Genomic DNA, 25,945 nt, shown 5'->3' on the forward strand with positions numbered 1-25,945 from the left:
ATAGCCTGTGCACGGGCTCTGGACATCCGCACTGCAGCCACCTATAACCTAACACAGACAAGAAACACCTGCCAAGAGGGAATCAGCCGAGACGGGACACCACAACCCAGAAAGGGACAAGCTGTGGAGTCTGGCGGCATCTCCTTCCTATGCTCGAATTTATCGGTCGCTTGTAAGTTTTAAATCTCTATTTTTCACTCATTAATAAACTGTATTGCACTATTTTTTCCCTTTTATTCTTTTACTAAGGAAGATATCAGGAGGCATCTCCTCGGCCTCAATCCATTCAACTATACATAGAGGAGAAGACATCTGTTCAAGATACCAGAAATCTTGATATACCAGAGAGTACTTCCTCGCCTACAGTCTATATAATTACAAAAAGAGGAGGAGACATCAAATCAAGTTTTTAGAGATTTAATGTGAGTGTGTCTCCAGTCAACAAGTTTGATTTAATATAAGTCATCCCTTGTCTTCATCTCTCACCCCTTTTAACCCCCCCCCCCCCCTCTCCCTACCCTGATGAAAAAGTGTGCAAAACTTTGAGCTGTCATTTTTCACTGTGGCCCTTCTCTCTCTCCTTTGCTTTGCATATAATATACGTCGTGGAGCCGTAAGCAGAGTGACGCGCCTGAGGACATTTCACCCTTTTTCTACTCATATCCATACAGAGGTTGGTGAATAACCTCTGAAAGACTCAGGCAGCGAAATCACTTTGTGGAAAGGACTGGAACCACATATTGAATAGTAGGCAAAATTCTTTTTTGGCGCAAACTTTCCCCTTCTTTCTCTAATACACCTGTACTTACACTTGCCCGTTTAAGTATCGTGGATTATAATTTTTATTTCCCCCCCCCCCGGTTCACCTAACCTCATTGTAGGTTAGGTTTGTGTGTTTTTCCTGATTAGAATCCTGATTGCCTTTGTTCTTCAAACCCTTTCTCCCCCTTGTTCTTTGTTTTCTCCTGTCCAGGGATTTGGATAATCCCCATTGGGGTTGTGGCAGAAGGGATTCACATTTACCTAGGCTTCCCCTCATCACTGCCTAGGGGCACCTTTCATCATTGGTAATATACACCTTTTTCCATTCATTCCCTGGATTTGACTGTGCAGGTTAGCGCCTAGGTTTTTCTGTTTGCACTTCTGTTTGTCTGAAATGTACTTCCCTCCAGTACTTTTTGGAACCCTTTATGTCTTCGAAATCTGCATTTTATTTGGTCTCCAGAATTGAACACAGAACTCTAGCTGAAGTCTTACTAATGATCTATAAAGTGGTATCACCACCTCTCATTTTCTGCTAATACCTCTCCATACACAACCTAAAAGACTGCTGCCTTTCCCTATTGCTTTGTTACATTGCTTGCCTATTTTTAAAGTCAGCCGAAATAAAGACTCTCAGGTTCCTTTCCTCTATAGTAATTGACATTATAGAGCCATTAATCCTGTATTGTGCTTGGGGATTTTTTTTTTTGACCCAGATAGGTGCATTATGTTGCACTACAGTATGTCATTAATTTGTAGTTGCCCCACTCTTGATCATTCCTCAAATCTACCTTCATTGGTCTTCTATGTGGGACTATGTGTCAAAGGTCTTACTAAAATCTAGGTATGCTACATCTACTGCTTGATTTGTTTGCTCTCAAAGTAGGATACAAAATAGAGATACAGCTCTAGCAGTGTGAGCTAACCCTAGCTGTGCACAATGTCTACTATTAGCATACCTCCGAGGGATATCTATTTTGTTGACTGTAACCTTGAAAGCACTTCAAGCACAAAGTAACAATCTCTTTTATATAGAACGTACAGGGGACATTAAATCCCTTCCATGTGCCTGTCTATTTGAGTGGACAGGGTCTCTTTCAAGGTGACTGCACCTCTGAAGAAGCCAACCTGTGATTTAACGCATTTTGAATTTTCAATCTGCATTATCGAACAAGCTCTAAATCCGCCGTCTTTTGTTCTGCAAATATAAATATACAGGCTTCGTTCGTTGCTTATTGTTTTGCTTAAATTGCCACTACCGTACTACTGTAGGTCTCACTACTAAGACCTGCATTATCAAACAAGGGACACCAGAGCAGTGTGCCGGCCACTTGTGCATCTCCCAGATGCATAGTGACACCCAGTTACTATATAGACGTCGATTGACTTTCATCCGCTGCGAAACCAGGACATTGGCCTAAGAAAAGCCTGGACTTTATAATAATAATATTTTTCCGTGTATAGCACAGTGTGCATATATATTTTTCCAGGCACGAGTCCCTTCCCCGTAGAGCTTACAATCTATTTTTTCTTTGGTGCCTGAGATTTGAACCAGACTCCCCTAGTTCAAACTCAATGCCGTTGGTTTATTAGTTCGTGCCTTTGCTCACTGAGATGCTCCTGCACTTTGGCTAAATAAAAGCCTACGTTTATCTGCCCAACGCACGTCTCCTGTACATAATGTTACACCTCTTCCCCCGGCTAACAGAAGAGGAGCCAAACCAAAGTGTCCCAATGTCTATTGGATGTTGTGCCAAGTGCAATTCACTTTTTACCTTGATTCTCGAGGGGCTAATATCCATGCAGGTTAGAAGCAAAGGGCACCAGGAACTTTTATATCATTTATTTGAACATAACAACTGAACAAAGCAGGAACAGTCCCATAAACAGATCTTCCTTGGGGTGCTCACTCGGCATTCCCCAAGAAGGCACATTTCTTCTTATCTGGTTACTGTGAGTTGCAAGATCATACCCTGTACATAACTTCAGGTGTCCTCTTTTTAGGCTACCCCTTTATCTATTTGGTATATTATAGCTACCTCCTGTTTCTCTGGTTCCAGAACTAGCATACAGTTGAACAGGCGTTTCCTCAACCACTGAGATCTTTAAGCTTGGGCCATCTCTTTCCCAGACCTTCAACCCTATTACTGAGATCAGAACTAAGGGACATACTTCCCCTGTGTAATTCCACAGCAGATACCTTCAGGTATCCTTGGAGAACCTATAATAAGGTGGTCAATAATCTCCTAATGTGGGTAACCTGGCCAGGACCATATAAAAGGACCCCTTTATACTGGAAAACAAAGAAGGGGCTTCTTACCCTATCACAGGAACAACTATGGACACTTGAGATCTGCAGCCTCTGGGTCCACATGAGATTTGAGGGTGGGGCACTAGGTTCCTCTTGTTTATACCCTACTCCCCTTCCTTATCACTGGGCAGAATAGAATGAGCTGCTGAGTCATCTCGGACATGTGATTATTCCAGAATTTGGAAGCAAACAGGCCCCTTGTCTGACTATTCTGCAACATTGTAGCAGAGAGGGGTACAGCAGGAAGTTAACTCTTACCTCTCTATTAAGCTGCGTCCAGGGTCAGTGCTTGCCCACTGACCCGCGCTGAGACACGCTCTCGCTTACCAGTGAGCCCCTGCAGCCGCAATGAGAGCGGCTTTAGCAGGGGGTCGCGCACGCTTCCGCAAGTGTGCGGAAGCGTAGGTCTTTAAAAAAATGTAGTTTCAAGCTCTCACGGGAGCGCAGAGCCGGTCATGTGAGTGGTTCGCCCAATGAGGGCGAACCAGCTCAGTGACGTCACTGGCCCGCCCCCGACATGCCCCCGGACGGCGCGCGAACCAAGGCCAGGGAAAGCACCCGCTTTCCCTCAGCAGCAGCGCGCTGCCGCACGGGCTGCTGTAACCCTGGACGCAGCCTTACCCGTGAAACTGAGCAGACTCCCACAGGGGGTGCTACAAATCTATTCAGAAAAGCTTACAGGTTTTCTAAAGGACTCTCAAGTAATTTTCTGAGATTTGGGACCCCTGGATCAGCAAAGAAAGCGGTCCAAAAAATTGTACGCTCTCTTTAGACTTTATAGCAAATGACAAGTTAAATATTTTGTCTTTGCAAATAGCGCTAAACTAATTGTAATTGGGGATTGGATGTAAATCCATTTGATCGCATGGCAATGAAACAATTAATAATGATGTGCTCCAACTTTGAACTGTACCTACAATACCTATTTCTCAACAATAATTACATTTTTTGTATCACACACTGTACCAAATGACTTTTCTGGTCATTCACTGATATAACTTCCCCCTTGCGCTCCTGATTTTCCTTTTCTGTACCCCAGTTAAAATTATTGAACATAAAAATACTGAGTTTAAACAATAAATAAATAAATGACTTGATGGCCTCTGTCACGAGCCAGAAATTGTCTTTAGTAAATTGTATTTTTCACTCACATCTTAAATTGGGATTTGTTGTTGTTATCATCATTAAACTAGAAGGTCCAAAATATTCCACAGTGCAAACAAAATAGGAGATAAGCACGGAGACATACACAAATGCAATAGCTAATAATAACAAAGAGATATATACATATGCTTGAACCCTTTTTTATAACCCAACAATAAACAGCATGCACGTACTTTAATTCCTCACACCAGGTTAATAATTATCCTGTATGTTACACTGCGTAATGAAGGACTGCGCTTACCAATAATTCCGGCGGGAAAATGGGCTCCTGTGTAGGATCCAAAGGTTGAAATTCGGCTGGATTAAACAATGCTGAGGACATTACCATCTGTGGATAAAAACACTTTGTATTTTAAGAAAACATATACAGTACTATTGGAATACCATTGTAATTTTATATACTACTGTCAGACCTGTAAACGCTCACTGATTTTCTGTGTCTCACTGTTTTTTTTTCTTTCTTTTTTGTCACAATCTCTTAGACTTCAATAGGCTCACTAATAAAAATCAGTTTATTTTTCCATTAACCATATGGGTTACGTAACCACTATGTCCTGGGTCCTTGCACTCCAGGATTCCTCTTCCCTTTGTGGATTAAGTGTGGTGCTGTCTTTTCTGGCAGTCAGTGAGTGAAGGCTTTATTGATAATAAATTCACAATAGGGGGTCAGGGTGCTCAAGTAACTGGATAAGAGTGAAACAAATGTTCAAAAAATAAAATGAGATAAACAGAGTACTCCGTAGAGAAGTGGGTGACAGCGTTCACAAATGTATTCCCAGGAGAGTGAGGAGTCACTGAGTTATCCTGAATATATATGTGACAAATATTCCCTGAAAATCAAGGTGAGTGGACAAACATCTAGACCCCTTAAGACCTCATTGGGAGTGTCCAAAATATACCTTCAGCAGACTAAAGTACTCCCAATTCCTTCATGAATGATGTATAATCCTCACCCACTCCAGGAGTCTCTGAAGAGGAGTGACATCCGCTGGTTGTAAGATTCAGTTGAGTAGAAACAGCGCACAGCCAAAGGGAGTCAGGGTCAGTGATAATAGTAAAAAATGATTTATTAAAAAAAGATTTATTAAAAAAACATGACAAAAAAGGAGGTACAGGGACCACCCAATGCGTTTCATACCAACAGGGAACTTTATCAAGGATAAAGGATCCTGTTGGTATGAAACACCTTGGAGGGTCCCTGTATCTCATTTTTTAGTCATGGTTTTTTAATAAATAATTTTTTACTATTATCACTGACCCTAACTCCCTTTGGCTGTGCGCTGTTTCCTTTTTGTAATTTATTGATAATAAACCATGGGAAAATGGTAAGGGGAGCTTGTTGCTAATAGAAATGGGCGAGTCTGGAGGGGCATCATTCGAGTCCCTCCATCTGATCCCAGACGCGCTATTAGAGAGGGTTGGGGTTCCTTACAATGCATCTGATCTTAGACGCGCTATTAGAGAGGGTTGGGGTTCCTTACAATGCATCTGATCTCAGACGCACTATTATAGAGGGTTGGGGTTCCTTACAATGCACCTGATCTCAAATGCGCTATTAGAGAGGGTTGGGGTTCCTTTCAATGGATCTGATCACGCACTATTAGAGAGGGTTGGGGTTCCTTACAATGCATCTGATCTCAGATGTGCTATTAGAGAGGGTTGGGGTTCCTTACACTGGCGACACACTTTATTCGAGCTCGGCTAGTCCCACGAATTCGGGTATACCCGGGTGTATTGAGGTTTGTGACTGTTTTCTGCCCGAGTGCATTGAGTTATTTTCCGGCAGGGATTGAAGCATTTTATTCCCGTTGGCTGCAATACTGCACACTACATATATATATACTGCATTACAATTCATGAATTTATGCCATCTGGTAGACACGCGAAGCATTGCAGCCTATTAAATCCTAATCATTATCATTTAACAGATCAGCCGCCCATCAGCCAGGCATGAACCCAGGCTGGGAAGGCAAATGCAACGGGGCTTGTCAGAGGTGAGGAGCGGCGCATTCCAGGTATCTGCCAGGTACATACCGGGTATTTGCTCGAATAAAGTGTGTCGGTGCAGTACAATGCATCTGATCTCAGATGTGCTATTTGAGAGGGTTGGGGTTCCTTACAATGCATCTGATCTCAGATGTGCTATTAGAGAGGGTTGGGGTTCCTTACAATGCATTTGATCTCAGACGCGCTATTAGAGAATTGGGGTTCCGCTGAATTTCACAATATAATTATAGGGTTCCTTAACCAAAAAAAAGTTGAAAACCCCTGTTCTAAGGGACCGATTCTATAAGATCCAAAGCTGAAAGAAGCCGAAAACTACCATTCTAGCCAATATACACTAATTTCTTCTGTAGGATCAGCCCCTGAGTCTCCTCCATCTAATGTCATGAGTTAAGAATAAGAACACACAATTCCAGGGCAAGTTACAGATTTTGTGTGATCACAAATTAGACACAGATTATATTTGATAATAACTTTGAATGGTGTGCTTTCTAAATGTCCAGCTAGACATATACAATCTTAGCCAGCTCACACCCCAGTCTCACAGTATTATACATGGATATGTTTGGAAGGAGTGGCTCAGTGAGTAAAGGCACTGACTGATAACGACACACATCCCAGGCTTTTCTCATTGCAGTGGAGGAAATACAAAGGACACAATATAGAATTGTTAGTGTACAAACCTGCTGGAAGGAGTTACCTTTACAGGCTTAACATGTTTTGGCCTTATTATTGCACTAAATGTCCCGTACATATTAGAAGAAAAAAGGAGAAGACAAAACATATAGAAATTAATCAAATAATATGCCATATTGGATGTGCATTGTAGCTTCTGTGTTTACTATCTAAATGTCCTCCATCTAAGTTGGGAATTCTAAGTGCCAATGGGGGGTGTCACACCCTGATTGGGTGTTAACTGCCATTGACATGAATGACAGGATTTTACGATGTTTTTCCTCAAATTTTCATTTTTCCTCAATGCAAAACAGACCTATTTTAGTCAAAACCAAAACACGGAAACTGTTTAGAGGCAAAGCCGAAAGGGTATTCACTAAGCTCTGTTAAATCAGGCCAAATAACGTAACATTACATTGACAAAAGCAGGAACGGACGTTATTTTCCCTGAATTCGTGTCTTATTCAGTAAGGTAATCTTATGAAAAACAACGTCCATAATTGAGCTTCTTAACATAGGGTGAACCTCATATTATTTTCTGATATACTCGGCATGACTCCCAGGCAGACCCTGAAATAAGGCTTTAGTAGGAGAAGTGAGAGGGGGAGAGCCCTTTTTCAGGGTCTGGATGGGAGTAACGCTAGTTAGGTGCGATTTAAATAACGCTACGTTATTTCCTGGTGTAAATCTAAACAGAGCTCAGTGAATAGGGATGAGTATATGCTGTAATTAGCTCATTTGCATGTCATTTACAATAACGGCCATTACAAATGACTCCATGCTTATTAACCCTTTGAGTGCCCAAGGGGCCGTGGCACTAGAGTGGAACAGCCCCTGTGGCAGACGCGATCACGTCATCGCCCCGGAACGGAAGAGGAAGAGTCCATGATGTAGAAGGTATGTCCTTGGGTACCCAACGGGTTGAGAGAGTAAATTGACCATTATTTGCTGTAGTAAATACTGTGTTATGATTAACGTCCTTTAACTTGAGTTACGGTTATGTAAATAGACTAACAAAGCTTAGTGAATCTAGCTATCATTAGTATTGACCTGTTTATTGTACATTTCACAAAATTAACAGAAATTGAGTAAATACACAAAAGTGGCTTTCAGATAGGGAGAAATTGTCTCATACCGCATTTTCATCTTTATTATTCATGCAGCAGCTGTTGTCTGTCCGTTTGCCACAACATCCTCCTTCCCCCTTCAATAAGATAAGACCAGCTTATTATTACCTCCATGTATGAATGTTAACACGTGTGCATTTACCAAAATATAACACTTTGAAAGTAATTAAATATAACCCAAAGCTGCCAAACGCAGAAGTCAATGGGAGTTTTCAGCCAATAATGTCCCAATTGGGCCCTACTGAGTTAACAGCATCAATCTCCATTGCTTGCCAAAAAACGATGTCATTTTTATTTTGGCCAATCAATTGACTCAATAAATTCTTTTGAAAAATCCTCAGTGCCCTGATTTGTTTCTCTTACCTGGATATATCTACCGATTACAAAACGGGGTTTCCCTGGTCTCAGGAGCACCACTAATAGTATCATACGTGTATGTTATCATTTTTTGGTGTGCTGCATGTTCTTCATATTTTGCAATACTTGGATTGCATTACAACTTATGGGTGCCCTTTGCCCTTACAGAGACACTTTGGGGTGATTTGAGGCAATTTTGGAGCAGAACGTAAATAGTGTTATTTTCATCTTCAATTTGTTTGCATCAATATATGAAGGTCTGATCCAATTATTGTCGTGTGCATCTGCCTCGCTTTAAAGACCATTATGGGGAAGAGTTTTGGAAGAGGTATAAGATGCACATGCAACGGGAGTGATCACATTCTGTGCGCCACTTTTTCACCTTTTACTCGAGTCACAAAAATGCATCAGGTCTGAGGTGACAAACTGCCCTGGCTAACAATCAAATGTAGGGACATCTCTGCTTTAGATGTAATGCAAGAAAACAAATAAAGCAAATGATGTTTGCATTGATACACCACCTTCAATTGTCTGCCTTTAAGATTCGCTACAGATGTGTCAGCCTTGATTTATAAGCTGTTTGGGAGGTCATAGTACTTACTTTAGAAAATGTCCTGAATCCCTCGAGAATAGGGCGATATCCCGTGCAGCGACACAGGTTCCCTGTTTGCAATAAGGGATTAAGATTTAAGATACAACTACGATCAGCAGAGCAATCAGTAGATCAGATCAAGCGAGGATTCTATAGCAGTGAGCTATTATGATTTCTAAACACAAGATAAGCAAAATTACAACTCCACATTTCCAGACTTGTCGTCTTTTAGGAAAACCCCAATTATGGGTATTATAATTGTCCTGGAACCAGGTAGCATATTTTCTCTGTTCTGAGGCGGCCAGCACTCCTCAGTCTGAGATTGCTACAAATGTAACCTTCCCATAGCTTCCAGACTGTTGCCTTGGCAACCCCCCTGCACTTCTCAATTAGTTGAACTGTTCCCATCCCTCCCCTGCTAGTTGGTTCACCCCATTACTTGTTCCTGCTTGTACAGGAAAGCATGCTCTGTTTTGGAACCAACAGCGTGTGAGTAAACATCCCCTTCTCCCTGCTTCTCCCAGAACAAGGCATTGAATTTTTACCTTCCTCTCACAAGTGCCACCCCAAGTTATTCTATGTTCCTGTATACCCCTTCCAATAAAGTTGCAGAAAATAGAAGGACTCTGTGTGCATTTAAAGGGAATGAGTTAAACTGCCTGATCCTACTCACTTACCACAGTGAAGCTTGAGTCAGAACCATAATAGAACTCAAGTGTAGCCTATGATACATTTATATGTGTTAAAAATAGTTTACAATGATTTTGTTTTCTTTTTGATATGTTTGACAGTACCTTCCAAATAATTTGTAGCATATGCTTAACAAGAAAGAGACATGGCAGATACAGGTATGATATCCTCAATGCACGCGTTTAGCCATCTTATGGACACAGTTATACCTTGAAAAGCATTTTCAATTTCCTCCATTGTGGGCTCAAGTTTATTCCGCAGTAAGGTGTACATTGACATTACGATGCCCGGAGTACAGAAGCCACACTGAGATCCGTGACTTTTTGCAATTCTTTCCTGCAATCATCAAAAAAACTCATGTACTGTATTTTACATTGCCACTGCTACACATGAAATCCTGCAATTAAAATTAAATTAAAATGCACAGCTTTTATTTGGTGGCTCGCCACTGATTTTGCAAATTAATATATATTTACAGTGAGGGCTTATTTAAGTCAATGGGACTTTTCGTGCGGCAAGGCCTAATTGGCATAATCGCACTTTATTGAACAAGCCACTATGCCTTCATTTTCTGTTTTTACAGGGGTCAAAGCATGTTTCCATTTAGCAAAACTGACGTCTTTGTTCTACTTTACGTTGTAAATATATTGTACTCAGGCAAATGAAGAGGTAAAATGTAGCATAAAGTTTGAGGACATAAAAAAACAGTACTGAAATTCTTAACAAGATTTTAATTTTTAATCCAAAGAATAACCTTGGAATGAAAGAACAATCTCAAGGTTCACGGACCTCAAATCTGGCCCTTAGCACTGTTTGTTTGTGTCACGAATCCAGGTGGCACTGTACAGCAATCGTCAAGAGTGGCTTGCACTGCATTGCTAATCAGTGCGGTGCCAGTTATCTTTTGGAGACATGATTAAATCGCTTTACTAAAAACAATGGTCAAAGTGTGGTATACTGGGGTATATGGAATACCTGTACTTTTTTTCTATTTACAGTCCTGTGGACCTAATAATTAAATTCTGATCCATCTTGTCATGTTCATTAACCTTTATTGCAAGTCCAAAATTAGCTCTTAAAAAAAAAAAAGTGTTTTTCTGGTTTGGAAACATTGAATGGAAAAAATGGCCAAATTGTGTAATCTACAGGTATTCATTCAAAAAACTTTAAACTGTATTTCACCAAGGCGCGCGCGTGACGTCATCGCGGATGCACGCGAGCTAAGGAAGCTCTGTGCACTCCGCTGATAGAATTCATTTTAACCCCTGATCGCCGCTCTGATCAGTATGTGATGGGTTTGTTGGGGTTTTTACCCCCAAAGAAGATACCTTTGTTGGCAAACCCATACATCTGGTCGCATGATATCAGGACCACTTAAGTCTCTTCCTTGGGCATTTCATAAATTATTTGCGTTTGTGGGAGGGGGGTTTCTTCCAAATAATCTCTTTGCATTTAGGGAAGGAGTTATATCGTATTTTAAGAACCAGAGACCCTCTTCAAAATACCGTCTGATTCTGTGGAGACAAAGTGACTTGCCCAAGGGAAGATGGGGTTCAAACCAGGTTCTCTGCTTCAAGGCAGCAATGTTACCACTACATATAGATCTACTTACTTGGACAGGGTGAAGTCTTGTCTTTGTGCTCCCGATGCCTTCAACTGTTGTCACTGCAGTGTGGTGCAAAGAGCATATAGGGGCCAAGCACGCATTTGCAGAATAGTGTCTAGAGCCAGATATTAAGGTAACATACAAGTAAATTAGAAATTCACTCTATGCGCAGTATGCTCATTGAAAGTGTTTACCCAGAAATGTTAAATGACATAAAAAAAAAAAAACTTGTTTTAAAGCAGCCAATACTCCTTTCCCCCAGTTCACAAGATATTTGTAGGGTTTTTTTGTGTGCCTATTGTGACTAGACCTACCATCTCTTTGGGTTTGACCTGAAGTATGCGTATGCCAACTCCGGGCTTCATTAAGATTTCTCCAGGTCAGCAGCAGGCAGGTTGCCGACAGGAGGTGGTTACCGGACTAACAGGTTTTGGCCACACCGCTGTCTACCCCGGGCTCCTCCGGGACAGGTCAGGCCCGGTTCCTTGGACCCGGCCCACGACGGTGCACGTTGGAAGCTAAGCCCACCCGGTAGTCGGGCCCAACATTCTGCATCCATCCACTGGACTGGATCAGCATCTTGGAACCAGAGAGGCTTTGCACCATCACCAACACCCAAATCAAGGTATGTGTGTCAGGGTGTCTGGTGTCTGTGTCAAGGTTTATGGTGTCTGGGTCAGGGTGTGTGGAGGAGTAGCACAAAGAAGCCAGAGCCAAATCAAGTGTATGCAGCTGAGTAGAAGCACTTATTTGGTTATGAACAGCCGTGGTTTCCATGTTGGCTTTTGGGGATTCCTACTTCAGAATATTTGTGCTTAGATAAGCTATGCAATGGCGTACTGATTATTCTGTGTTGAGGGGGTTGCTAGTCTTAGCAGAGCAGTCATATCTCTAAACAGTAATATTAAGATGGTGGAGAAATCCACTGCATAATTGAGGAAAGCAAACTACCTTGTGTGCAGCCCCTTATTCTGCATATTTTAACCCTTAACATTTGGCCAGGGAACGCCAAAATAATGACAAGTCCACATAGTAACAAGAACATATAAATGACTTGGTTTTCTATGATTTTGTACTTGGATAACATTGAAAATCTTATAGCAATGAAGGTTCTGGGATACTCAATTATTCTGGATAAGCTATTTCAATAGCACTCTCAAACTATATTGCAGTAAATTAATGCAACATATTAGATTATTGATAAAAACATGAAAAGTTAAAAAAACGCACTTAAAGAATAAATTATAAAAAATAGGCTTATCGTATATATACTGATCACTGTAGCACTGGAAACTATAAACTCACCTCGTGTCGATGTCTGCACAACTGCCAAGATACACAAGGTACCAGGACGTGTCTCTCCTAGATGTCTGTGAGACACGCTGGAGCTGATGTCATAAGTGAGCTCCCCCATTCACTATTTGAGGAAGGCGAGGACTGAATACCAGCAGTGTCAGAGGCATGCTGCAGTTTTTGCTGAAATCTTGAAGACATTTGCTGGGCTGTCCACTGTGGCTGGAGCTGTCGTTATCGGTGAGTGTCCCGGTCTGCTGTTCGGTATGAGAACGAAGCGTCAGTGGAGTTGAAGAGGCATGCAGCGTGTCTCACAAACATCTAGGGCAGACGTGTCCTGCTACCTTCGATACATCGATGATGTATGTCTCCACAGTCATGCAGACATCGATATGGGGAGAGGCAACAGTTTCCAGTGCTACAGTGATCAGTATATGCGATAAAAATAGGCATATCATTTATTTTGTACGTGCGTTTTGAGGTTTTTATCTGTAATACAGTAATACACTATGAGAGTTGTGCGCTCTTCTGTGTTTGTACTTGTTTCCAATGTTGTGGAGTTGAGCCTTTGCGTATTTTGAGCAGAGACCTCTCGGGTTGTGTTCAGTCCCCAGCTGACAAGGGAAGCATTTTTTACTTAATACTTTGTGTGTTTGTGTATATATGTATGTGTGTATATATGTATGTGTGTGTGTGTGTATATATGTATGTGTGTGTGTATATATACATACATACACACATATATATATATATATTTGTATCCTTTCACGTTTCACTCTTTGGGGCCTATTCTAGTAGCTTCGATAAGTGAGTTACAGGGCACGTCTCATACGAGTTTTCATGTGTAGCTATTCAGAAAGCTCCGATAATATGGCAAACTCGCTCGAGACCCGCTTTTTCCCGATCGATAGCTCTCCCACCCAGAAAAACCGAGTGGGAGCTCAAAAAATGCTCAAACTCCCATTTTTGAGAAATCGAGCTATTCAGGTAGCTGCGAGATTGACACTGCCGCTGCAACTTCCACATTCTCATCTCGTCACCTGAAGGGTTGGCGAGATGGGATCCGTGATGTGACTCCGAAGAAAAAAATTATTTTTACTACATCGGATTGCAGCCGGGTGTCTCCGGAACTGACACTCAATAATATCAGCTCAGGAGACCCTCTGCTTCAATCTTATGTAATAAAAATAAATCTAAAGGCAGGTTCATTACCTTAGGGGCTAACCGCTAGGGTAATGAAGGCATTAAATACCATTGTCCATTTTTTGGGGGGTAGAGGGGGTTGGGTCAAAGTTGGAGTTGCCCAGGGTGGGTCTTTAGGCCTACCGGGAGGGTTGCGGAAGGAGTTAACCGCTTCATTACCTTAGTGGTTACCCCTGCTAAAGTAAGGAAGGGGTTAAACCCTCCTGCTACCCACCTGGTATGCCTAAACACCCACCACAGGCCAAATACCAGCTTCAAACACCCCCTCTACCCCCAATAAACATTAAAATACAATACAACAATCAATACTATCCAATACACCCATTGCTTGCCAGTGTGGTTAGTTATGCTCTCAATGGGAGCAAAGATAACCCCAATGGCAATGACTGGGCACCCTAGTACCCACCCACATTACCCCCAACAACCCCCCCCCCAACACATACAGTACAGTATCGGGCATAATATCCCAATTTGCCCATTATAAATAAAACATTACCCAGCTAGAATATAGTAAATTAAAGTTGTACTTAACCCCGCCAGTATGAAGGCCGCCCTCATCCTAATCTTCGTCCTCCTCGTCCTCGTGGGCAGCAACATAAGTTTTTTTTAAATCGAAATACTGGCCACTAACTCCTTAATCAATGGTAATTAAAGGGTTACCCCCCTGATTTCCTTCCCCCCCCCTTCCCCCAGGAGGCCTAACCACCTTTCCCAGGGAAACTATCCCCATATCCAACCCCCTCTACCCCCACACCCAACACCCTCTACCCCCCACACCCAACCCCCTCTACCACCTTCACAACATATACAAAAGGCCAAAACCACTAGTAGCCCAAAATGGCTAATTGCCCATTTGTTTTAAAAACAAAATACATACAGAATAAAATAACATTTACATAACAGTACAATACATTACACAGTAGCCAATAAACCCATTGATTGTGACTGTGGTAAACCATGCCCATATTATGGGCAGGGATTGCAACAATGGCAATGAATGGGCAACCTAAAAAAAAACAATATACCAAATAAAATACATGACATTTAAATAAAAACAAACATTCGCCAAAAAATGCATTGATTGTCAATGTGGTTATGTATAACCTGAAGGGGCATAGATAAACACATTGCCAGTCAATGGACATCCTAAAAAAAATACACAATTAAATCCGATTAGTGGGTGTACCATGTGATTGCATCCATTTTTATTTAGCTATAGTGATGTCATCTTAAAAGGAGGGAAGCATATGCTACATGATGGGCTGGCTTCCCTCCTTTAAGATGATGTCACATCATTAAAAAATAGAAGCCGATACATGGTACATCCACCAATGTGATTGGTGGATGTACCATTTGTCTGTCAAATAGGACATCACAGGCCTTATATAAGGTCTGTCATGTCTCGTTTGAGCCCAAGAAGACATCAGAACAACATCTCCTAGACCTGTTGCAGAAGAACAGGCCTCATCTTCAAGCAACTGAGGATCATGGCCTTCTTAACATCATGCTGATGAGGATCATTGCGTCGTGGGGCAAAAGTTGGTGCTGCAGTTGGATGAGGAGGATGAATGTTTATCCCGGCAAAGGTAAGAAACGCATTGATTGTATTTTGTTTCATTGTGTATTTTTTTAGGATGCCCATTGACTTGCAATGTGTCTATCTATGCCCCTTTCATGGAACAGATTAACACATTGACAATCAATGCATTTTTTGGCAAATGTTTGTTTTTATTTAAATGGCATGTATTTTATTTGGTGTGGTTTTTTTTGGTTGACCATTAATTGACATTGTGGGAATCCATGCCCATTTTGTGGGCATTGTTTACCACAATCACAATCAATGGATTTATTGGCTACTGTGTAATATATTGTACCGTTACGTCAATGTTATTTAATTGTGCATTTCCTTTGTTTTGCAAACAAATGGGCAAATGGGCTATTAGCCAATTTTGGCTACTAGTGCTTTTGTCCATATATGTGTGTGGTGATGGGGGTAGAGGAGGTAGTTTCCCTGGGGAGGGTGGGTAGGCCTCCCGTGTGGGTAGCGGGCAGGGTAAACCCCCTTAATTTCTATAGCGGTTGGCGGAGGACGGAGAAGAGGACGAGGCAGCCTTCATCCGGCCAGGGGTAAGTACAACTTTAATTTACTATATGTTGGCTGGGTTCTGTTTTATTTTTAATGGGCAAATGCGCTATTATCCAGATCTGGATAATAGGGATTTTGCACATGACTGTACTATATGTGTTGGGGGGGGGGTGTTGTTGGGGGTAGAGGAGGAGCGTAGTAGGGTGCCAATTCATTGCCATTGGGGCACACTGCAATAAATTTGTGTATTGGATAGTATTTGTTGTTGTATTGTATTTTTATGTTTTTTTGCGGGTAGAGGGGGGGTGTAAAGGGCAGTAGTTGCCCCTTGGTGGATTTTTAGGCCTCTCGGGTAGGTGAAAAAACAAAGCGCAAATCGGTGAATATTGAACAGTCAAAATAAACTGAACGTAGAATTCTGTTAAACAAAGTGTGCTACCATGAAGTGTAACAATGGAAGTAATCAACTCACTGGAGGATGTCCTAGGAAGGTTATTCAACCAAGAGAAATCCTGAAAGTGGAAAAGGAAAAAAGAAGTAACATACTGTAGCATAATAACGTTTTAATACATTAAGATATGGGGAAAAAACCATTAGTGACAAACACACATATTCCCAGTTTTGTCAAGCAGTAAGTGTGTTTAGGCACACTAAGACCTCTCAGGACAAGGCAACACTCCAATCTGGGGGTAACCCTGAGGAAGCCATTTTGCCAAGTTCAAGGCGAAATGCGTCAGGATTCTTAATCGTTCCTGGACACCGTAGAAGCCATCCTGACTCCAGTGAGACACCGTTGAAGTGCACGCGCACATGCCTAAGACCCCGGCGCCGACATCGGAGGCATCTGCGGCTGACAGAGGCACAGCAAGGAGAGGCTGTCACGCACTTCCATTGTTACACTTCATGGTAACACACTTTGTTTAACACAATTCTAAGTTCAATTTATTTTGACTGTGCGATATTCACCCATTTGCACTTTGTTTGTTTTTTCACTGTATTTGCACAGTTCTCGAGACCATTTCACAATAGCAGCACTGAGTAGAATTCACTTATTGTTGATTTTATCTGTGCTTCCATATTTTTGTTTTACTCTCAGGTGGGTAGCGGGAGGGGTTAACCCCTTCATTACCTTAGCGGTAGTATCTGCTAAAGTAATGAAGGGCTTAACCCCTCCCACAGACCTGGTAGGTCTAACCACCCACTCTGGGGCCACTACCCTCTTCACCCACCTCCCCTACCCCCAACAAACCAGGTACTCTGGTTTAACCCCTTCATTACCTTAGCGGCTAGCCGCTAAATGTAATGATGCTGTTTTTATTTGATTTAAAAAACACAGTATTTAAGCAGGGGGTCTCCGGGGACCCCCTGCTCCCCGAGTTACAGGCCCAGGTATGGGGTGCTGGCATCTCCCTGCATTGTTTAAATCTCACGTCACGTGACCGGGACATTTAAACTTTGCAGAGACATCGGTTCCCCAAAGCAAGGCCTGTAACTCAGGAAGGAGGGGGTTCCCGAGGCTGAAATGAATGCGGTTCAACTCCCGAGACCCCCGGCTTCAATAATGTGTTATTAAAATAAAATAAAAACAGTGTGATCGCCTGTAAGAGCTGTGCAGGAATATGCAGCTCTCTCTGTGCAGTTCTCTCTGTGCAGCTCTTACAAACTAAACAAGAGCGATGTGCTGCACACCATGAGAATAATAATACATTCAATATTACCAGTGCTGCTGGTTCAATAGGTACCTGTCATGGTAATCCAAAACGGAACTGATGAAAAGGAGATCCAACGCACTGCGGATTTGCTGAATAGGAAAATGTATTGCGCCATTTCCTATCCAGCAAATCCGCAGTGCTTTGGACCTCCTTTTCATCAGTTCAGCTCTTACAGACTGCAAGCAGATCGCAGGGGCAGAACTTGGAAAAATACAGAGATAAAGGCATTGCTATGCTGAGCGTTATGGCACTTGTATATGGTTTCATATGTGGTTGTTGTTTCACTGTTTCACATAGTTATTGATTTATATTCACTAGTCACTTGATCAACATTCCCTTATCTGCAATTGTGTGTGCTGCAGTGTTTTTTTTCTATATTATTACATTGATAATCCAAACAAGACTCAAATTATTAATAAGGTAAGCAATAGAAGGGAGGCATACTATATATTTGGATTGAGAATGTTTGCTTTGACAAGACTATTATCATGGGAAATACAAACATGCCACCATATTACTTTTGTTTCACATCATTTACACGATATTTCAATGCCTCGGATACGAAGATATTTGAATTCTGAAAATGTTCAGATTTCCGTATTGGTTTGATGCATTGTCTCTCTGCATATGGTTTTGGCCCAGATTCTGAGGAATTCCATGAACATGTCGGGGGAAATCCTCAGCATAGTCCATAGATGTTGTAATGGCCCATCGGATTAACACAGCGGGGGTCCCTGCGTATGAATGGGACTCATGCTGTGTGAATCCTACCGAGCGATGAGTCCCATTCAAAGACAGGGATCCCCGCAGTGTTAATCCGATGGGCCATTACAGCGTCTATGGACTATGCTGCAGAGTGTTTGCGGGATGCTTGTGAATTTTCCTCACGCTGGGTCAAAACCGGCATTTGCATCTGTAGCAAGACTTGCACTTCCCGTGACTGTGAGAAGGTGTGAGATGACAAATGCCTGAAAACTTGGTCCGCATCTGGTTTGAGGCTTGGCTGCGGTTATCTGTAATAATTATAATTAGGCATGTCACGGTAGGGGGTAGCCAGTCTTCATAATAAAGGTGAAGCCTGACTGGTTACCCCTGAAAACCGTAGGTCCCTGGTAGCTAAGTAGCACCAAAAGCCAGGGACACTGTATGTATACTTAAACCCTGTCCTGTTATGTGTTTTACCTGTTCCTGTTGTACAAAAAACATGGGATTTCGGGAGTGGGAGTTTCAAGGGGGATATTTGGGTCAAAGTGTGTTTAGATTCTGTGTAGAAGTTCGGGGGCGACAGTTACCGGTAGTCCCATAATTCCCCCCGACGTGCAGGCAGGATTTGCGGGTACGGGAGGTGAATTGCACCGGGACTACACATTGTCTCCCAGAATCCTGGTTTTTGGCCCCAAGTATCCTAGACCCATTTCCCCCATATGTATAATATTCCCCAAGAGTAATAAGTTTAATAAAACAGTGTATTATGTTTTATACTGTATGTATTAATCTCGATACAGTCAGCCTGGGCATCTACATAGGTGCCGGGATGTGTGCATAGAGATCGTGGATCAAAGGGGAGAAGGGAAATCCAGAGGTGTCAGAACAGTTTGATGAGCGGGGAAAGGCAGTGTACTGGGTCCAGAGAACAAGGGCTTCCCACAGGGAAGACACTTGGACTGCCAGACCTGGTGTAGCCTGCCTAATGGGAAGCAATGGGTTGGCTGGGGGAAGCTGCTGCTCGTAGGCATGATTCCCATTGGCCAATTTATATTTCACGCTCACCTGTTTTTTTTTGAGCCAGCTCGACACACCCCCTCCTCTGTCGTCAGCAGCCAGATGAGCTCCCATTCTGATTGGCTGAATTACGATCCGTTCTCTGATTGGTCGCCAGCCCCTGCTCCATGTTAGACATAGAACACAGAGGTCTATGTAAGAGGACTGGCCAATCCGAGAACCAGACCATTTCAGGCTTAGGTCGGGGAGGTGCGGGAGGGCCTAGCTTAGACCAAGTCCTGCATTTTGCGGCCAAGTTCTATTTTCCGCTTTGCTCGTGGCTAGTGGATATGGCCTGGTATCTTCCTGGAGGAAGGTACCGTGAAGTTTCTGGACCAGGAGCAGACAGGGTAAACCTTCTGAAGCAGGCGCCCTGCACCTAGTTAGGCTAGTGTCTCCCCCAAGACACCCAGTACGTGTATATTCTCTGTCTTTTGTGTACCATTTGTATGTCTGCTGGTCTCACCAGAAAAAACATCATTTTATTCCACTACCTTGTTTTGTCTAGTGAATGATCCCAGATGGTAAAGGTGTTAAAAGTAGTGGTCTCCCATGACAGGCAAGTACAGTCCAGTAAGTGTGGCCAGCAGGTGGCGCACTGAATTTCTTCGCCCATGATACTCGGTGGCCGCGGAGGAACAGTAGATTGCAGATAAATGCAGGGAATTTACAGTTGGTGTGTTGTGGCACCGAGTAAACTACCATATATGGAACTGACTCATTTACGGAAATGACAAATGTCTGAGCTAAATGGTTAAAGAACCACCCGTCAGCCACCAAGGATACACGCCAAGTCACTTTTTATATTCCAAACCAGCTGTTTTCTATGTTATGCCTTGTTGCTTGAGCACATAAGGGAAGTACCACGTTTATCTAGGGTGGGAACGGGCCTGAAGGGGGTACTTACCCCCAAAACGTTGCCCCCCTTTCTTTAACCATTTAGCGCAGATATTTGACATTTCCCTATATGAGTGCTCTGGCAGCATTATTTTTCGTTTGATGTGTTGTAGATCTTGTAACAGACACACTATAGTTCTTGTGAATCCTGCAGACACACCGGACCATCACTTTGTCTGTTTCTTTACTATATCGGATAAGTATTTTGCTTTTTCATTACCACGCAGTTTTGCTCGTCTTTAATATTTCAAGTGCGATACAGCAGCTCACTGCTACCATCACTGAGACCATGCATCTTTAATAGACAATTGGTCCCTGTGACCCACAGAGTCTGTTTACATACGGTTTGTATATTCTGTCTGTATTTATGTTCCAAAAAATTTCACTAGTTCAAGTAAAGATTATATATTTTTCTGTAATGATAATTTTGAATTTATTACTTCAATCTGTTTATAAAGTGAGTGTGGGGAACCCTTTTGTAAATATAGTATTTAATTAAGGCCCTGAGGGGTCCCTTTGTGTTCCCATCCCATATATATCCCAGATTTAACTTATTAATTATGTGTTAAATAACGTAATGTTAATGAAATTGACGCACAGAAATAGTAATTTAATTGATAGATAAGACAGATTTTTAACACACATACAGTATCCCTGTTTTTGTTCAACTGCCCCTGTGTGTAATCTACTGCTCTTGCTTCTATAGTAAATCGTAAAATTAGAAGCTTCTCGCTCAACCTACGGAAAACAGGTGCACTCAAGGGAAAATACTTAGAACAAAATAATATTGTTAAAAACTCTGCTTTCTAGATGTACCCCTAACATCATTTAAACTCGGGTATCGAGTGCACTAAAGAAGGGTCTTTGTTTATCGCCTCTTGGTTCTATATTGGCCGTCTCCGGTTACTGTATATTAGAAAGTAGTTTTGTTGGAGAGATCTAGAAAGCTAGTCACTGCAGCATTGAGGTGGTCAAATCAATGCACCATGTGACAGATCCTTGAGAAATGGGTCATTTTGCATTGTCCACGTGGCCTTTTAAAAGGATACACGATCTTCTCCTGGAAGGGGTCAACCCTGGAGATCATCACAGTGCATGCACCGCAGCCTCCTTCTCCACAGCCCAGCTTGGTTCCAGGTAAACCCACTGAAGGAGTGAGTGTTAGGGAAAATATGAGAACATTCAAGGCAGTGAAACAAAGCAACGATGCAATGTTAAATTAAGCAGACTTCTGTACCTTGTCCCAAGTGTACAACAATGATTAACAGCATGGCACTATATTTTATAGTCTGAAAGTTCCATTTGGTCAAAACACTGTTGACAACAATGCTGTGTTGTAGTTGACAAACCACACGGCCCATATTTGCAGATTCATGTGAATGGACTGTAAGTTGTCGTCAGGCAGCATTACAGTAGGTGTCTTAAAACTTAGCACTGTTTAGTAAATATTGCCCTACATCCTTAATGGAGCATCACTGGCATTTTGGTGCTAAGAAAAAGAAGAAGTAGATATGGAACAAGTAATCAATTCATATTCTTATTTTAAAGGTGTGATTTCCGTCTTAATTTTTAACTTGTCCTTTTTTTGTGAAATCCTCCAGTATAATTTTGGTGAAATATTCATATAAAATAATATTTTGGGACATGATCAAGTTTTGTATAGTTTTTTTATTTCCCATATTATCCGCACAAATATGGTCTCAATCATATAGTGCTAAGATTATAGATTACAAGATTTTTCTAAGGCATTGAAACTAGGTAATTTTGTCATTTTGCCAGAAATTCGCCTCATCCTAACTTATTCCCGAAACCTAGCCCCGATTGTGCAATTGTTACTGTAGCACCCTGCTATATTGCCATGGCCTAGTAATACCAGGCAGTGCTAGAGTTAAACCCCTAGCACATGGCCCTGCATGTGAGTTAGTTCCTCTAGAGGTATACTTTGTTTCAGTTTTCAGGCAGCATGCCTGAAAACAGTTGGAGTCACATGCCTGGGTGAGGGCTTGCAACAGAAAAGTCTGCCCAGTTACTTGGCCAGAGAAGCTAGCCACTCCCCCGGTATAAAAGTGGGATCCCATGCAAATTGGCATGGCGTGTGTGCTAGCAGTCCCTTGGATGGGAGCTGGTGCTGTCCTGACTCCAGATGAGTATGGGGCAAGTGTGACTTCTCCTGAGTCCTGTCCTACCTAGGGGGTGGATGAGATCCCTTGGTGAGGACACTACAGACTGAGGCTATCCAGTTCCAGCAGAGGCCTACCTGCCCAAGGGAAGGGTGAGGATAATTACCTTAGGTACCAGTTCCTGCTGAACCTTGCATCTTCCCAGGTAGGAGTAGATGTTCTTTTGGCAAAAGAAGGGTAAGAGACCCAGGCAATAATAGTTTCCTGAATTAAGTTACGAGGTATTCTCTCACTGGGTTATGTAGGGACCAGGGAAGGTGGATATTTCTCTTGCCAGAAGGAAGCTTTATGTGAGTACTACCTGCTGATGATATTGCAAACCAATAAACATGTTCAGTTTTACCGTTCCTGGCACTCTGAGGTGATTCCTTTTACTGCAAGTTCCTGTGAGGGTGGGTTCCTGCATCTGGCTGGGCCTTAGGCTGAGGCCCCACTGCACGCGCCTGCACGCCCGCCTTGCGACCTGGCGGCACGTGCAGAGCGCTATACCGCGATCTGAAGGCGGCATTCTAAGGCGTGGGGGGCATGGTCAAAACAGAAAAATAAAAAAGCATGCCCCCCTACACACACACACACAGGCTACTGTGACATATAAGGAGCTCAGCAGACTCCTCCCCCCCACCTCTCGCTCTCCCCCCCTTGCTCCCACTCCCCCGCCTCTCTGATTGGCTCCCTGCCACCCCATGTGACGCTTTGCCGCTTGGGAACACAGACTGGTTGTAGCCCCTGCTGGCTGACGCGTCACAGTGCGCAGTGAGCCTGGGAGCGAGGAGGGACTGGGGACAACCAGGGAGCAGGTAAGGGGCTGGTGAGAGGCATGTGCATGGCCGCACGCGCTGCCGGCTGCACTGGGGACCTAGCTATACAGGAGGAGGCGCTGTGCACCAGCTCTCTATACGCGGAGGTTCAGGCTCCAGATTTACCAACAGGTGAGCACCAATAACATCTCCTAACCATATATATCCTGCCCGAATGGATAGGGGTGTTACATTAGATATGATTTTTCAGACACTCTGCACCTCAACACTACAGACACCACACATTGGATACATTTCCTTCGAAGATAGGTCAACAGAGTCATTTCAGGATCTGCATTTTTCTCCGTGACCTGCAAACAAAATAAAAATACAAATATTATAGGACTTGAAATTGTTCTCTAAACAATATCTGCAGTTTGATTTTGACCGTCACAGGGAACCCTGCATATTAATTGCTTATTAGTAAACTATTTCAAGATAAAATACTTCCAGCAATTGTGTAAATAATTCAGTCAACTGGGGCACCCCAGCTACACCATACTGACCTTGGAGGCAGCAAATCATTTCAGTTCAGTCGTAGAGGAGAGACAATTATCCTTCTCCATGACAAGCTACAGAGAATTCACTTGTGTGATAGTACAGCGGTACGAAAACTAGTGGGCGCGTCCCCCAGTGGGGGGCGGGAGAATTTTTTGGGGGGCGCGGCGGTTACAGAGGCTCCACACTCTCCCCCACGACATTTAAATTAAATGCTGGGGGAAGTGTGAGGCCTCTGTAACTCACTTACCTGCTCTCTGCCGGGTCTTCGGCGACACGTCAACGCGGCATCAAATGATGCCACGGGTCATGTGACGATGGCAACACACGTCAAATGATGCGGCGGGGTCACGTGACATCACATGACCCGCAACGTCATTTGACACAGAGTCATTGGGAGGGGGAGCGCGAACGCTGTGGCTCCCTGGCAGGGGGACGCAGCTCAAGACGTTTGCGCACCCCTGTGATAGCACATAACTATACAGGAATTATATTACAACTTTCACTGGCCTCTTACTAAAGTTCTAGATCTCCAACTGGCAAAATACATTACTCAAATGGAGCAGCAGACCATTGCTTTTTGCATTGTATATATTTGTTATGTTTGATATTTATTACTTTTTGCTTCAATTAAACACAAGGAAAATAGGAAGGTTATATTTATACCATTGGTTATCAAAGAGAGCCACAGAAAAAAAATAAAAAGTAACAAAAACAGCAGCTGGACATAAGAGATTTTGCTTTGTGGTCAAATCGTTCCCCTCTTTGTTAAACCAGAATGTGCACGTGTGACGTGTTAGTGTATGTACCCCGTCTGGGAAGGTTAATTGCTCTGCAGCATTATACATTCCTCTGTTGCTTATGAATAGAAATGTGCTTGTGCACAAGTTCATGAAACTGGGGCATATTGGACATATTATTCTGTATATAGTTCTTAAAGCTTACAGAATAGGCATTTGGGGCGATATGTGCTCGATAAGTGGCTTATGAACGCTTAGTGCATAGGCCCCATAGTGTTTGATAATGCTGTATCATAGATCAGATGAGCCGCATGAAGTTCGCTCTGTATCCTATACATAGTTTGAACACTGATGACTTATCACATAGAACGCTGCAGTTTTTGATCATAGAGTCTCCTGCCTTTACTTTTGCCCACAGCATCAAGTTTTTCTTTTGAATTGCTTACTCGATTGCAGCATCAATTATACCAATGTGCACGTGTGTATAGTGGGACAACACAAAAATTGTCTACACTACCATATAAATGCTGTTTCTTTAAACAGGGCTGCTCTAGCATCACTGCATAACTTTACCATATACTCATAGAATGATCAAAGTTATCCCACCAGCAACATTAGTGTCAGTGTGCATGTATAACAGCGGTATACTTGACTACAATGTAGTATCTGGAGGTCTGGAGGCAGAGATCTCTTCACACAGCAGCAGACTGGATCTGCATGCACCATGTGATGTGACGTCACTGCGTCACTATGCCCTACGCATTTCTCTCCAGCCGGAGCTTCATCAGGGTAGGTGAGTACATGGATCTCAATTCTCAGACATTATATAGCGTCTATGTTGCTATAGCAACTAAACTAATTGCAGGCTATAAGGTCAGGTGACATGGCCAGCCAATAGTTTGGTCTGAGAGTCGTACAGTGTCTGAACATCAACATTGGCTATACGAGCACATACTGTAGTATGACCAGCCTGTGCGTGTATGTGTGATCCAAACATTGCGCAATTTAACCTGTATTTCCCCAGGGAGAACATGCAGAGACAATCTGTATGTCTCATTAAAAATGTCTTTATATATCATTTATTTGTTGTTTTTAGAACAATTAAGAAGCCTGCATTACTTCAGTTAGGGTGTATTACACTGATTATGAAACACTGTCCTCTGTGTGGGAAACCACTGTGTGGGGTCATGTGATGTCACAGGCGTCAAATGACCCGCGGGTCACGTGACCTGATGTCACGTGACCCCGGAGGATCATCTGACACGGCGGCAGGTAGCGGGGGGGGCGTGAATCCGGAGCAGGCCAGATAGGGGGCACAGCAGGAAAAGTTTGTGCTCCCCTGGGTTAACCCACCCTCCCCCACTACCCACCCAGGAGGCTTAACTGCCATCCCCAGGCAACTACCCCCACCATTCATTGGTACAGTGGGTACATCATGCTCATATAATATGGGCATTATTTACCACTATAGCAAGAAATGGGGAAGGAAT

General features: G+C 42.9%; 1 protein-coding gene across 3 annotated transcripts in view; it reads right to left on the minus strand.

Annotated features, from left to right (window-relative positions):
* The window catches only part of XDH (xanthine dehydrogenase), a 91,259-nt gene that overhangs the window by 58,266 nt on the left and 7,048 nt on the right, over positions 1–25,945 (minus strand). The window contains exons 2-8 of one of the 3 annotated variants that reach the window (XM_075595471.1): positions 23,471–23,528; positions 21,290–21,386; positions 11,295–11,403; positions 9,892–10,018; positions 9,002–9,063; positions 8,052–8,123; positions 4,479–4,565 (exon numbers count right to left, since the gene is read on the minus strand). In XM_075595471.1, coding sequence (XP_075451586.1) covers positions 4,479–4,565; positions 8,052–8,123; positions 9,002–9,063; positions 9,892–10,018; positions 11,295–11,403; positions 21,290–21,386; positions 23,471–23,528 — 612 coding nt within the window. Of the gene's footprint in view, positions 1–4,478; positions 4,566–8,051; positions 8,124–9,001; positions 9,064–9,891; positions 10,019–11,294; positions 11,404–12,593; positions 13,253–21,289; positions 21,387–23,470; positions 23,529–25,945 lie in introns of those variants that run through there. The other 2 variants (XM_075595472.1, XM_075595473.1) reach the window with 2 other exon arrangements.

Source organism: Ascaphus truei, chromosome 4 (assembly GCF_040206685.1).
Source record: "Ascaphus truei isolate aAscTru1 chromosome 4, aAscTru1.hap1, whole genome shotgun sequence".
In the NCBI taxonomy this organism is placed as follows: Eukaryota; Metazoa; Chordata; class Amphibia; order Anura; family Ascaphidae; genus Ascaphus; species Ascaphus truei.